Here is a 15,089-nt window from a genome sequence, read left to right as displayed (position 1 = left end):
CCTAAAAATAGATAAAAAGTACCTAAATGTATCTCTATTAAAGAATAAAACTGTTAAATCGGGCAAACCCGTTTTCACGGTATTTTATATTAGACTAGACATATTGCCCGCGGGTCGTTATTTGCGTATCACTGTCGATAGAGTCACTGAGAGTGTTTTGTAAATAATTAAACGAAATAATAATGTTATAAGTAAAGCGAATGCGGAATGCGTGAATGTAAAAATAGTATGAATGGAGCTCTAAAAAAAGCTAATCGACTTTAATGCATTTTTTCAAATAAAAACATTTGCTTGTGGGCCTACATATATTTGATTAAAATTTGAAATAAATAGACTTGATTTTGTATGTCATGTGTTAAAGTATAAAGTAGATCTTGAGTTAGACATAGATCTAGATTATTCTATATCTAGACTAATCTAGAGTTAAATATTGGCTTGGACAGATTTCATTCTACGCGTGCGCATGCGTGACCTTTTTAATTAGATGTACGCGAATGAATGAGATATTAGAATATATCTCAACACGGCTTCGCACCTTTAGCGAACGAATGTATGAAAAATGCTTTCGAATAACAAATTTAAATGTTAATTTGATTAAAATATGAAATGAATGGACTATAATTAGTATGTTCATTTGTTTAATTATAAAACTATCTTTGCGAAGAGAAGTTCTATCATCTAAGAGTTGAATTAGAGTTTTAGACCTAGGAATAGAGAGATGTGTAACATTTAGGGTAATGTCTAATGGAATTATAAATTCGCAGATATAAGGAAAGAATTTATGTAAAAATGCTTTTGAAACACACATTTGAAGGATAATTTTATTACATAATGAACTCATAGACTATATTTTTATTTTCACGTGTCAAAGTAAAAAAAACTATCTGCGCAAAGTGGAGTTTTAAAAATTAGATCTAAATCTATTCGATCTTTTCTCATGTAAACATGGCCTAGACCGATGAAGTTATAATGCTTTCATAGAGTTGGTCAACTTTTTTTTTTTTGTGGGGGTCTTAAGTTTATTTTAGGGCTACAATGTTCCAAGGAACATTTATGCCAAGTTTTATCAAAATTGGTCAAACGGTTTTGATTTGTATTCGGGACATACATACATATGCCTTACATTCTACTTTAAAGTATAGATATGAAAATGTTGGCAGAAGGGATAAACCATTTTCACACTCTACTTTTATTTTCGAGGCAAAATTTAAAAAAATGTGAAGTAAATATTCTCCATGTTTGAGATATAAATACAATCCAGTAGATCAGTAATGCCCAAACTAAGGCACGCAGGTCATATCCGGCTAGTAAATATATGTTTGGGGTGGGGGGGGGTTGCGCGCGCATGTAATTAATATATGTTACATTCTGACCCTTCATTCTTAAGGAAGACGTTTATAGTACCCTAGCATAGGTTCTTACTGTAGTTAGTGGAAAGATTGTAGAAACCCAGTTCTTGTCAGCCAGGCGTTCTGTGGGAGGCAGTGAGCTTCCCGCGTGTTTGGGTCGGAGCCCCGCCGCCAAGCACTATTTCCGGAATTTAAAACAGAAAAAAAAACTTATTATGAGGTACCGGTATCTACAGTGCTTTATTCTGCTAGTTAAAAAATGTACCGTAGTTTAAAATTGTTGATATTTTGGTACATTGGCACAATTTAGGTCATGTAGTGCACAAAATCCCCGAAGGGTTACTTCCCCTTTAAAAAAATATATATTTAATAAAAATCTGTTGTAAATATATATATATATATATATATATATATATATATATATATATATATATATATATATATATATATATATATATATATATATATATATATATATATATATATATTGTCAATTACTTTGCCCCATCTCAACTCAAATTTTAGAAGTCAACCCCATCTCCGGGATGTCTCTCCATCCCGATTATAAACTTTTGGAATTCTGGCGCGTAGTGTGCAGTGTATGATTTATCTATTAAGGATGTAAGGCAGTCAGCTATAACTCTGGGGGACATAATAGTTCGTCCTTGTTTTTTCTAATGCCTTATTGCATTTGATTCTTTTCCTTTGATCTGCCTTACTACCTTCCAAACCGCTTCAGCAGAAGTTTTGGCATCCAGACTGCCGACAAAATTTCTCCAGGAATTCCTTTTGTCTGACCGTATGGTTAGTCTAGCCTTCGCTCTAGCTATCCTGAATAGCTTTAGATTTTCCTGGGAAAGATTCTTAAAAAATGTAGCCAGTCGTTTTTTTTTTCCTATCTCCAATAGCACTTTTGCAAGTTTGCTGGCAGTTTCGTATTTGCGGAGGTTAGGGGTAAAACTTTATAGCAAAAATATCAGCTGGACTCTGCTCATTAAGGATATTTTCTGTGATATCCTGGGAGTATCTTTTTTAAAAAGTGTTCCCAATCAGCTTTATTCAGCTTCTTGGAATGCAAGTAGATCGATGGTGCATAAATCATGGGAAGATATCCTACAGCATACGACAACTTGTGTCAGTATTGATGGATCCCCACAGTGTTATGGGCAATGAAGTCTCCAAGGATTATATAGGGCCGAGAGAGGTGTTTTATTAGTTTCTCATTCTCTGTTGGATTCAATGGAGTACCTCGAGGTAGATACAAGTTGCAACAAGTGATAACCTTGAGCAGAGATATCATAGCTGCTACGGCCTATAGAGCAGTTTGGAGTTCTACCCACTCAAGGGGGGATGCTGTCCTTCACAAGGATACAGACTCCACCTGATACTCTCCGCATCTTCACCAGTCCTGCTGTATGTGCTGTAACTGCGGGAACTAATACTGTCTGAAGTTTTCAGAAATGTTTCCTGTAGGCAGACAGCTACAGGAGTCTCCGAGTCCATCAGTAGCTTCATTTCCTCATAATTGGTCTTGAGGCTTCTACAATTCCACAGTACAATCCTGGAATCCATGGCTACTTGGAGCTATTAACCGTTGAAAAGCCCCCGAATGGGTTTTCCTTAATTCCCGTGACCTTTGTGTTTATAGACTTAGCCCTCACTTCGGATATCTTCAACTTTAGTTAGGCTATGGTGCCACAGCATGGGGCTCAGCAGCCCAAACCAACCTAAGAAAAATAGACAAGGTTCAAAATATTGGTCTAAGGATAATGACAGGATAAATCAAAACAACACCCATAAGAGCTATGGAGGAAACCACTGCCCTGATCTCTCTGGATGAAAGAAGAGAAATAAAAATCCTTTCCCAATTCACTAAATTGGAAACCTTGGAGAGGCACCCACTCAGAACAAAAATCCACAAAACTGGCACAAAAAAAACGTCTCAAAAGGACCAATTTCATGCAGGAATCTCTAAACCTAAAAAAGAAACACCAACTTGAAAAAATTACTCTGGAATCCTCGATACACTGTAATGAATCTCCACCCTGGGACGAAAGCCCACTTCCTACTATAAGGGACCATATTGAAAACATAAAAAGAAAATCTGATTACAGACCAACAGAGCTCAAGGAAATAGTGAACTATTTTCTAAAGACCAATTACCCTAGCAATCAGTGGATCAGAGTTTACACGGATGGCTCATCCCATAAAGCCACCACTCTATCCAGAAGAAATGAAGAAATTAATTGCAGATAAAATAAATGAAAAATGGACGAGCTCCCATCCAAATCACAAGAAAGATGACGCTTACTATAAGTCTAATCTTTCGACTCAGGACCGGACACAACAGAATGCGACAACACATGTACCGGAAGCTCAAAATTGGAACCAGTGAAATCTTCCCATGTGGAGTATCACCAGAAAATGCCGACCACGTCCTCCAAAACTGCTCTCTACCAAGAGGCCCGTATAAGACATTGGCCCCAAATCACCCCAATAGAAAGAAAACTATATGGAGAGCTCCCTGATTTGGAAACCACTGCGCAGTTCATCTCATGTATTGGTCTAGTCATATGAACACTCCAACATAACAATGAGAACGATGAAGAAGAAGAAGTTGGGCTTCTCCCTTTTGGGAGTTGATCCACCCCTAATTCAGTGGAGGTTGGGGTGTCTGGCTGGGTTCCTGAGGAGGATCCGAGTCAGACATCACCAGGTTCTTCCGGAGTGATGGTTTTCTCATGCTGCTCAGTCTCCATGCCCTCATCAGCCAGCAGAGAATATGCTCTTTAGCATGACTTTCACAACAGGGCTTTCATTCTGCTTTGGAGGTGTGTTTCGTGGCAGGTGTTATGAGGAGTAGGAAGGGGTGGTAAGGTCGATGTGTCCGTCTGTGTTGCTATGGACTTTCCTATCTTAATCACAGCCTGGGTGTAGGTCTTTGTTAAGCCAAATGGGCCCTTGGGGATGCAAATACAGGCGATATCGTCTGGCTGAAGGTACATACGTTTATTGTCTTGTACTCCAGCACGGCAACCTCCTGTTTCCACACAGGACAGTCCTTGGAGTAGTCTATGTGGCCAGCGTGACAGTTTGGGCATTTGAACAGGGCTGTGCAACCCTTGTCCTCATGACTCTGACAAAAACAATGTTCCTGAGACCTCTTGCCGCGCCGTGTCCGTAAACCTGGCATTTAAAGCACCTCATGGGGTTAGGTATGTAAGGCCTCACTGGAACTCGTAGGTATCCTGCCTTCACATACTCTGGCGGTGTCCTATTTCCGAATGTAAGGATAATAGTGGCGGTTTTGACCTCCTCACCATCTCTACGCCTGGTAATGTGCCGGGCATGGGCAACTCCTTCAATAATTCTTTCTCAGAATATTTCAGCAGGACTCTGGAGCTGATTACACCTCTGCTGGTGTTCAGACTCTTGTGTGGCATGACTTTCACAAGGAGATCACAGATTCTTCTGCATCGTAGGAGCCCATCAAATTGTATCTTGCTTTCAACTTCTACGATGGCTTGTGCAGCTTTGATATACTATTGGGCTCTACCACTACTGCATTAAGTCCCTTGTAGATGAGAAAACAGCTCATCTTTGTAAGGCTTTTCACATTAAAATTTTCACCTAAAATAAACAAAATCAAATTAAAAAATCTGTCCCAAATTCCCCCCCCCCCTTTTTTGCGGGGGGGGGGGTTAGTTCTGGTGCGGGTTTGTGTTGAACCCAACCCTCCTGGCTACGCCCATTATATATATATATAGTGTTTGTAGATAAAATGACCTGCTCTTACGACTTGTACAGTATCGGTATGTAAAAAAACATAAAGTCTATAAAATATAATATGCACGTGTTAGATAGATGGGGGCTTGATATGCACTAGCATGGCCATGGTGGATATATGCGGATAAATTATAAAATTTATGAAACTTAATACCGGTAAGTAAATATTAAAGATAATATAATGTGAAACACACCGCGTCAAAACTTTTTCACCATCTCGCTTCAGTGAAAAGAGAGGCAAGTTGGTTAGCATATCTATCCTTTGGAATATGCTATCATCAAAGGCCAAGTTGTAGTTATGAAAATCTTATGAGAATTAAGAACAATTAGACAAATCACGACCATATCGCTGATAAATCCAATGTAATCTTTCCGTTTATCTTAATTGCTCGTTTGCTTTTACTTTTACCCATCAAGCATAGATCTATTTTGGACGTGTAACTCTCAACCCTTGGGCACAGATGTGACTTTATGACTCAATGGATTGTCTTCTTTACTGTTACCTACGATCTTAAAGTATATGTCTTATTGATATAGGCCTACATATACCGATACCGGTACCTCGCAAACACATAGATGCAGTTTTTACTTTTTTTTATAATGAATATTTATAATGATGTTAAATTATTATAATAGTTTGATGTGTCAAACTTTGCTGTTCTGTATATGGGGGGAGGGGGGGGGAGAGAAATATTGCTGATTTAATTTTTTTTAGTTTAAATTTCTTGGATAAAATGAATGAGTAGAAGGTTGATTAATTGACGGTGGAGCCACTGGACACAATTTAGTTTGATATTATGTATGTATATTATGATCAACTAGGCACAAATTTCCAGAGCCCTTAAAATAATGTATGATGTTTTAAAAAATATTAAAGGAAACAAAATTGTTATAATAATTTTCCAAAGTATAGTATTAATTATTTGCTTATCATTAAGTTTGTTAATCTGAATTTTTTAACATGAGCATCTGTTTCAAAACATTTTTAAAAGCCACGATATAATACTACTGGTATATTGAATTATTAACAAACAACCGGGGGAAAATACTATGTACCCTGTAGTTAAATGATAAAAATTTATTTAATGTTGAGATTTATATATCTATATCTCTCTATATACCAGTAGTACATGTATTAGTAACAATACCAACAAATATTCTTAATTTTTAGGGCTCTAGCTCTCCTTGTGTTACTATAAGAAACATTTATAACAAACTATTGTTAAAACGTTGGTTTGCACAGATAATAATGTTAATTTCTTGCATAAAATTTGTGTCTTGTGACATAAAATATCACAATTTAAAATTTGTAAAAACAGGCATTTAAACAAACAAAAAAAAACTTTATACTTTACAGACGAGTAGAAGTTTTAGTGCAATATTGTGTCCAAACCTGCATTAACTCAATTCTTACAAATATCTTTCGAGCATTATTTTAGCCAAATAATTATTTCTTAATATTCCAACTCACAAAAAGTTTCAATTGCAATATTTTAAAAATAAATGTGTATACCTAGAAAAAAAGGATTATAGGGTCACAACCAATAAACTGATCAATTAAAGGTCATGCAACACACTCTGTTATACATGTTTGATTTGTTACAGTACACTAATATCCAACTTTATAGTTTCAGTTATCTATAGAATTAAAGCTAAAAATAGATTAAAAGAAAAACTTACTTTAGCCTTTATTCAAAACATAAAATGACATCGATGCTGTTAGAATACTATGGATACTTTAATAATTCTTTGATCTTTTGTTTTAGTTCACATCCTTTCAGGCAGGCTCATGATTTCTAATACTGCTTCTCAGGAAAATCGATGAAGAAAACTCATTAAATTTAAGAAATCCTTTTAAGCCATTAGGTAAGGGAAGATTATCTATATTTGTATCTATAGGTAATTTGAGCTGAGCTCGAATTGACACACGACATATGTCAGACAAAGATGGTAAAGGTGCCAATAGTTCATACAACCAAGGACTCACTTTGGCATAGCTGCTACACAATGACAAATACTTTAATTTATTGGCCAGAAGAAACAATTTAGGCCTAAATCCAGCTTTTAGTAGTAATTTCCAGCAAAGTAGCTCAGAGCTGTTTTCATCAATCACATCAGGGTTTTCAAGAAACCATTTAGAAAGACTAATAGAGAAAAGATCAGACATCTCTTCACAACTAACTATAGCACCAAAAGAAAGTAAAAGACGGATTTTATCAGCAGAGTTGTACACATATGCCGATATTATGGGCTTATTTTTTCTGCCATCTCCTATAACATCAGCTCCACTTTCTAGTAGAAGTTTAACCATATGAAATGGAATGTAAGAGGCTGAACAAGCATTTCCAAGTGGAAATCTTCTACCTTCATCCATCATATTGACATCCATTCCTTGTTCAATGAATTCTTTTACAGTGTCCATGCTGCTATACAGAACTGCAGCAGGTAGAAGAGTAGCTTCCTTTGGGTTGGCACCAGCTTTAATCAATGCTTTACATATAAGTACAGGAGGAAAATTCTCAACCTTTTGACAAGATGATTCATCATCATCACAATCTTCATTCCAGCATTCAGTATTCCAAAAGTACCATCCATCCGATGCAACTCTGCAGGCAATAATGAAAGGAGTATCACAATCATCATCTGGAATGTTGACATCACATCCAGCCTTGATTAAGAAATTCACCATATCAATCTGACTGTTCAGGCAAGCAACATGCAGTGCTGTATTGCCATAGGAATCTTTCAAATCTACATTCAAATTATGTTCAAGCAGCATTTCAGCAATTTTAACTCTGATATGTGGGAAATGTTTATTTTGACATAGGACATGTAATGGGGGCATCCCATCTTCTCCTTGAGCGTTTACATTAGTTCCCTGCTCTAGTAATAATGTTACAAGTCTAATGTTACAGGCATAGCATGCAAGGTTTAAAACAGACATGTGTGTATTCTCCAGAGTCTCAATAATAATTCTACTTTTAAGAATGATATCCAAATCACCACCATATTCTAAATGTAAAGCATTTATATGTTCACTGAGGATGTGAGCATCTACATCAGCCATTGTCAGAAAATGTTTTATAGTTTTTCTGTTCAAACTTCTTTAACAATCACACCTGAAAGATAAAAAAAATCAATGATTATAAAATAAATTTTATCTATTTATTTTTAGTGAAATTATTTTACGTATTAAATGAGTTCCTTAAGAAAAGAGGCAAAGTTAACACTCAAGACTTGAAGACTACTTTTACGTGAAATCCTAGACTGTAAGAAAAACATTTAAGTAAGATATCACACTATCTATTTATTATTTCTTAATGAATTAGCAATATTAGCACAATATGTCAGATGACATGTCCTCAGTACAATTGTTGCACACAATTTGTATACGTTTTTATTAGTTATATTAATAATATATACTAATTATTTATATTTCAACATATTTTTAGATTTTTTCGCCCCCCCCCCTCTAGTATGTTGGCCCATTTGGTGGGATGGGGAGGTGGCGATGGCATCAATCTCCCTTCCACCATAAACTTTCAAGGGGGGGGGGGTCTATTTATTTGTAGAAATCACAACTTGTTAACAGAATCAATTAATCTATATAATTAAAACTTGTTATTGATATTTTCACCGATCTTTATATTATGTCGTTCCCTTGTTAGCCGATTGGGTGGGGGTGGGCTAAAACATCTACTGCCCTTCCCACCTAAACCCTCTGAGTGGGGGGTTACTTTTATTTAGAAATCATTGTTTGTGAACAAAATTAGTTGAATTACTATGTCATTTGTATATTATATCGCTACACTTCTGGTATCTTAGCTGATTCAGTGAGGTGGGTGGGTAGGCGATTGCTTCTACTGCCCTCCACACTCTAGCTTTCTGAGTGGGGGGTGGTCCTATTTTTATGGAGAAATCATAGTTTGTTTGTTTTTTAAATTAGTTGAATATCTATATAATATAAGGTACATATTGATGTTTTAACTCATTTGTATATTATGGGCCATTACATAAATGGCGTGTCCCGCACGGTTAGCCTGGTATAGAAAAGGAAAATTGCGGGGGTCATAGTGTACGCGGCCTCTTGCCACAAGTATGACCCACACGCCAGACAGAACAGTGTACACTGTTCTCATTCAGGTCGGTGAGAGAGAGCTCTTGTTCATTTTTGCTGGCCTAGAGTTCCAAGAGCCGAAGGCTCAACTCTACCTGACAGTTTCAAGAAGAGAAGAAGATATTATGTCGCACACAGACTCTGATCTCAAATTTTATCATCAGTAAATATAAAATGAGAAAGGGTTGTACCAGGTGGGAGGGGTGATTGCCTTCCGCCCATTGGATAAACCAATACTTTTTTCTTCTTGTATTTTAGTTAAGAACTTACAAAATTAAATGAAAAATGTCACTAATATAATTTATATATATATATGTTATATATATCGAGTCGCTGACCCTTCTTCTTTAATTGCCAAATGCAATCATTAGCTGAAAAAAGGAGCGAGGATTAATGTTTTCACTCTACCGCCCTCTCCCATTTCCAGACAAAAACATGACGTTTTTAAACAGAATAGTCAAATATGGCGACAGTTTAAGTAATTGCACATGAATTTATCTTAGTTATTTTAAGAAAGACTTTGTTTTGGAAAATTTAGAATTCATACGAAATTGTTCATTATAAGAGTAACAATTGAGATGAGTTTTGAACCCAAATATTATTTTCCTAGTCACCTTTTTAAAACCTTTATTTATACTAATATTTTTCTATTGTGTTAAAAATTTTGAGACTATAACTCACAAAATAGACATGAATCATGCAAAATATTTAAGAGTAGAATTTATTTGCCCACTTAATTTCTCTTCCCACTTCCAAATTTTTTTGTTTAGAGCTTTGAATTATGGTTCTGTAACAAAACAAAGTTACAAACATGCCTATTGAACAAAATGTATCACTTACAAATGAGCTTTTTTTCAAATTATTTTTTTTCGGCGGCGACCCTCAAAGTTTTATGTTATCTTACCTTATCTTATATAATACAGACGTTACTTCAAAAAAGAAGATGATTACGTCCTACGCATCATGCATATTAACCAATGACCTTAATTCTGCCAAGTCACTGGTTTTCCTGGCTAGTTCAGGCAACCCATTCCATGCTCTAATAGCACTAGGGAAAAAGTCATAAACTAAATATGTGGGGGTATCTTATCTTTTCAAGGAATAATGTAGATCTAGTAATAATAATACAAAAAATATATAGATCTGGATTCTAGATATTTTTATTTTAGATCTAGATCTATCTGATTTTTGGTGAGCTAAAAGGTGGTCAAGGTAACAGAGGTGCCCCAAGGAAACGCTTCAAAGACCAGCTTAGGTGCCAAGAAGAGAGCACCTTGGTTGCATGCGTCCTCAGAATGAGTATGAGCCAGCTGGAGATCACTCACAAAGGCAGCGGGATACACATTTGAGACCAAAAGAAAATCCGCTGAGAGAACAGACGCAGACAACAAAAAGAAAATCTAAATCGACCACATGTGGACAATAGTTATGCTTGCCCTGGATGTGACAAAATATGTAGGTCACAGCTGGGGCTGCGCAGACATGGGAAATACTGCATTCCTCACTAATCTTCAGATGCAAAGACATTCCTTATAAATTATTATTAGATCTATGAACTAGACTAGATTGTCACTAGAACTAGATTCTAGATACCAGTACCTGTCTTAATAGTCTTATTAGTTAGGCTAACTTACCTTAGGCCTAAATAATTAATAGGCTTACTTAGTCTTACCCTTAGTATTCTTCCTTACTCTTAGGCTTAGGAGTCTTAGATCTAGACTATATTATTTATATACTTTATTAAATATAGACATAGATCTAGATAATAATATACAGATAGATATAGATATCAATTATAATATATAATCTAGTTCTAGATTCTAGAATAGATATTATCTATATATATATATATATATATACTTAAGTGAGGCAACTCAACGAGACAAAGACGTTTATTTATATGGAGACATGACAAACACACTATGTCAACATCCGACTTGTCTGGTCACTGATAGTGCGCACCTTCTTTCTGCACTATCTTGGATGGCGGTGCGCATGGCAAAGTCATAACATTGCCCCCGTCTTAGCACTTTTCGTCCCGAAAAGAAACACTGCAGCTGAGGTTTGACAGTTCAGGTGGAGGTCGATCAGTGGGAACCACAGACGGTAGGGTGTCTGTTGCCCACAAAGCCATCTGCACAGTTTTCCGCGGCCGTTGCTTTCTCTTCTTCCAGTTGGATAGTCTATGCTTGAGACGATATCGTGGTCGCTGCTTCGACTTAATGACGGTAGTCTCTGATGCCAGCCACTTAACACAAATGGAGGTTGTGGCGATCACTGTGATTCCAGGGTTGTTCCAAGACGCTGAGTCAGCGGACCTTTTCCATGGATGTCTCGTGACACAGTTGTAGGCCCACTGGTAGCCATGGTTTCAGGCACATAGTCTTTCTCAGCCTCATCTGTAAGGTATGCCCTTGAAGCATCCTTGTAATGTTCATCCACCGCTACATCAGGTTTCGCTGGAATTAATTCACAACCGTTCAAGTCACTCTCATTGATGTGGGCAGAAGTACACATTTCTGTCAAGTTCAGATCTTGTAGCTGGGTTTCTTGGCATGGGCACTGTCCCCGCAGGACGCCGCATATACAGTTCAAGTCAATCGCCTGGATGCAGCTGCCTAGCATCGAGTTCTTTCTTATGCAGCTGCCAAAGTCCAATTCGTTGTTTCTGTCTCGGCCATTGTTGGGGCCTGTATTCGTAATTTCACCCGACGACATCCAAGGCAAGGAATCAGAAACGGTCTTCAGGCTTTCATGGTTTGAATTCTCGCCAAAGGTACTGACAGATAAACAGAGGTCTTTAAGGTCCACAGCAGAAAGCTTGGACGCAGACCCAACGTTGTCTTGATCTGTCCGGCTCACCGAGATACTGGTAACAGGTGCAACAGGAACAAACACTTCAGGCACATAACAGACTTCTCTTGTTTCTTCATTTGTTTCTTTCCTTTCGATTTGAAACATACCGTTCAGATCGTCGAAGCAATCGTCGTCACGTTTCTCGCCTTGAAAGTCACCCCCGATAGACTTGCCCACAACACAGTCACAGACGGCGCTCCAATCCCCAGCGCCTCCATCACCACTGTTTGTGCAGCCACAGTCCTGACCAGGCAACTGCTCCTTCCCTAACGAGTTTATTCCTCCTTTTGCTTGCGACACAATGTTATCACTTTGGTCTATTTGGCCTTCTACTGGCAACACACTTTCATCTACTTTGTTCCACATCATGCTCCTCATCTTATTCCTAATCATGTTCAATTGTTCCTTAAATGCATCCCCACAGTCTTGGATCTTGCCCATTACATCAACAATCCCATGCTCAATTTTAAATTGATAGGTCTCCGGATCTTCCTCTTCATCGATCAGAGCTTGCTGCAGATGAGCCGTGAGCGTTTCCCTGCTACCGACAGGTTTTAAACCTCGGTCTCGAAGCTCTTGTCTTAGCTCTTTAATTAAGAGCTGATGTAATAGCTTCAGCGATGCCATAGAGATCTAATCCTACCTCCTCTCATTGAGTTGCCTATAAATCCCACTTCTGACACCAATTTTAATAACTTAAGTGAGGCAACTCAACGAGACAAAGACGTTTATTTACATGGAGACATGACAAACACAAAGGGGCATCTGCCTTGAGCACAGCATCTCCATATTCTCTCTCTACGTGGGCGGAAATCGTTAGTCTCCTATGTCAACATCCGACTTGTCTGGTCACTGATAGTGCGCACCTTCTTTCTGCACTATCTTGGATGGCGGTGCGCATCGCAAAGTCATAACAATATAATATATATTATATATAATATAATATTTATAAATTATAACTTTATTATAATTTACTAATCTAGAGTCTAGATATTATAATTTAGATCTAGATCTATATACTAGATTCTAGATCTAGTAGATCTATATAATAGTTAATATAGCCTAGTACTACTAGACTCTAGTGACTAGTACCAGAGTAGTACCACTAGTAGTGGTCTAGTCTAGATTCTAGATCTATAGAGACGAAAGAGTCTATTTAGATTCGTTTTATTCATTATAATTATATTCAATAATATACAATATTGTCATTGTTTATAATTATATGTTATGATTGTCGATGTAGATGAGTCTACTGTCTCAAATTCATTCTCATATTCATATATGATATCATATGTCATATCATACTCGCTGATACTGAGTAACTGAGTTAACTGAGTCATAGATTAGTATTGACCAATATAAAATATAAATAAGTAGTCAAATTCACAGAACTAGAAACTTTTAGGATATGTAATCTAGATTTAGATTAAGTTTAGATCTACTAGAATCTACCTAGCCTACTAAAGTAACTAATTAAATATCTTTATACTACCTACATTTCGATTATAGACTAGACTACAGGAGATGTTAAATCATCCATTATTTTCTGTGACCTAATTTCATTGACCTAAAGGGTCAGGGTTAAGTTCATGCCTAAAGCGCGTGCTGATCTTTAGTGTTTCTATACTAAGCAAATTTCAATACAACTTCTTGCTTTTGTAGACATTGAATGAATTTGTAATTTTTTTATTTTTTTTTTTTGGTCATGTGAAGCCAACATTGGTTGAATAAAACTTAGGAAGATTGGCCACATGAAATTTGACCTCCGGTAAATTTTTTAAATAGAAAAGGAAAACAATAAAGCACTATTAGAAACCCTTGGATATAGATCAAGTACTTACACCACACTAACTCATGGGGTGTAAGAAGTTTATCCTAAACCAACTTCTGAAAAAAATCCCTCTTAATGAGACATCAGGTCGAAGCAGTGGCGTAGCTACCGATGTGCGGGTGGTGAGGGCCGCACGGGGCATCAAGTGATGAGGGGCATCAAACTATGAATAAATTTTCTAAGTAAAATAACACAATTAATATTTATTTAAAAAAAAATCTCTAACAAGTTGAAGAAGATATGCATCGACAAAATCTATGTAATTTCTGGGAGTTTGTGAAATTACTATCCAAGTACGATCCACTCCTAATTTAAGAGAACAAGTAATCCAAATCAAGCTGGTTCCCCACAAAAGCTAATAAACGAACTTATTGTAATATTGAGTGATTACGAGTCAGATATTTCTAGATAATTTCCCATATTTTAAGGATACGTTGTCTTGGATAATGACGGTGTACTAATTCTTTCATTGACTGCTTGAACCATTCTCCGTTTTGGCAGGAATTCAGGTTGCTGAATCTGAAATCAAATCAGTATCACGTACACTGGACCGTTTACACACCTTTTTATCAACTTCAGAACACCGCTAGGACGTCCTCACCAAAATAACCGGAACTAGAATTAAACGTATGGTTAAAACCCACTGCAGCGCCAGAGGAGAAAGCCGTCAAAATGGTCATGGTTTAATTTTTAAAAATTACAGAAACTATTAGAGAGATTGATCAGTACAGGGGGGAAATCTTCTACTCTATCTGCAACAGGCGGTTTATTAGTTAGGCTACTATGCAGCTTACATTTATTTTCTCTCCTTGGGGTTTTGGTCGCTGTATTAACTAAAATTTTTGCGTGGTAGCTGAACGGTAAATTACTTGGCTTCCTAACCAGGGTCCCGGGTTCAAATCCTGATGAAGATTGGGATTTTTAATTTCGGGATCTTTGGGCGCCCAGCTCTAATGGGTACCTGACATTAGTCGGGGAAAGTAAAGGTGGTTGGTCGTGCTGGCCACATGACACCCTTGTTAACCATGGGCCACAGAAACAGATGACTTTTACATCATCATCGATATGTCTGAAAGGAAAAAGTTGCTTTATTTTTTAAACTAAAATAATGGATACGTAAGTCTACCTTAGAAAACATGAATTTCCAATT

General features: G+C 36.9%; 1 protein-coding gene across 1 annotated transcript; it reads right to left on the bottom strand.

Moving 5' to 3' along the window:
• Window positions 1-1,790: 1,790 nt before the first annotated feature.
• Window positions 1,791-13,749, bottom strand: LOC106050260 (serine/threonine-protein phosphatase 6 regulatory ankyrin repeat subunit B-like). The gene is made up of 2 exons (XM_056038953.1): window positions 13,605-13,749; window positions 1,791-8,254 (listed from the first exon to the last, which is right to left on the bottom strand). Exon 2 carries the CDS (start codon window positions 8,200-8,202, stop codon window positions 6,913-6,915), a length of 1,290 nt encoding a protein of 429 aa, XP_055894928.1. The 5' UTR covers window positions 8,203-8,254; window positions 13,605-13,749; the 3' UTR covers window positions 1,791-6,912.
• Between the last annotated feature and the right edge of the window lie 1,340 nt (window positions 13,750-15,089).

Source organism: Biomphalaria glabrata, chromosome 8, assembly GCF_947242115.1.
Source record: "Biomphalaria glabrata chromosome 8, xgBioGlab47.1, whole genome shotgun sequence".
NCBI lineage: Eukaryota > Metazoa > Mollusca > Gastropoda > Planorbidae > Biomphalaria > Biomphalaria glabrata.
Note: the sequence above shows the minus strand (reverse complement) of the source record. Positions and strands in the feature narration are given on the sequence as shown.

Coding starts and splice junctions, on each gene's coding strand:
- LOC106050260 (XM_056038953.1), bottom strand. CDS start 8,202: ATGGCTGATGTAGATGCTCACATCCTCAGTGAACATATAAATGCTTTA.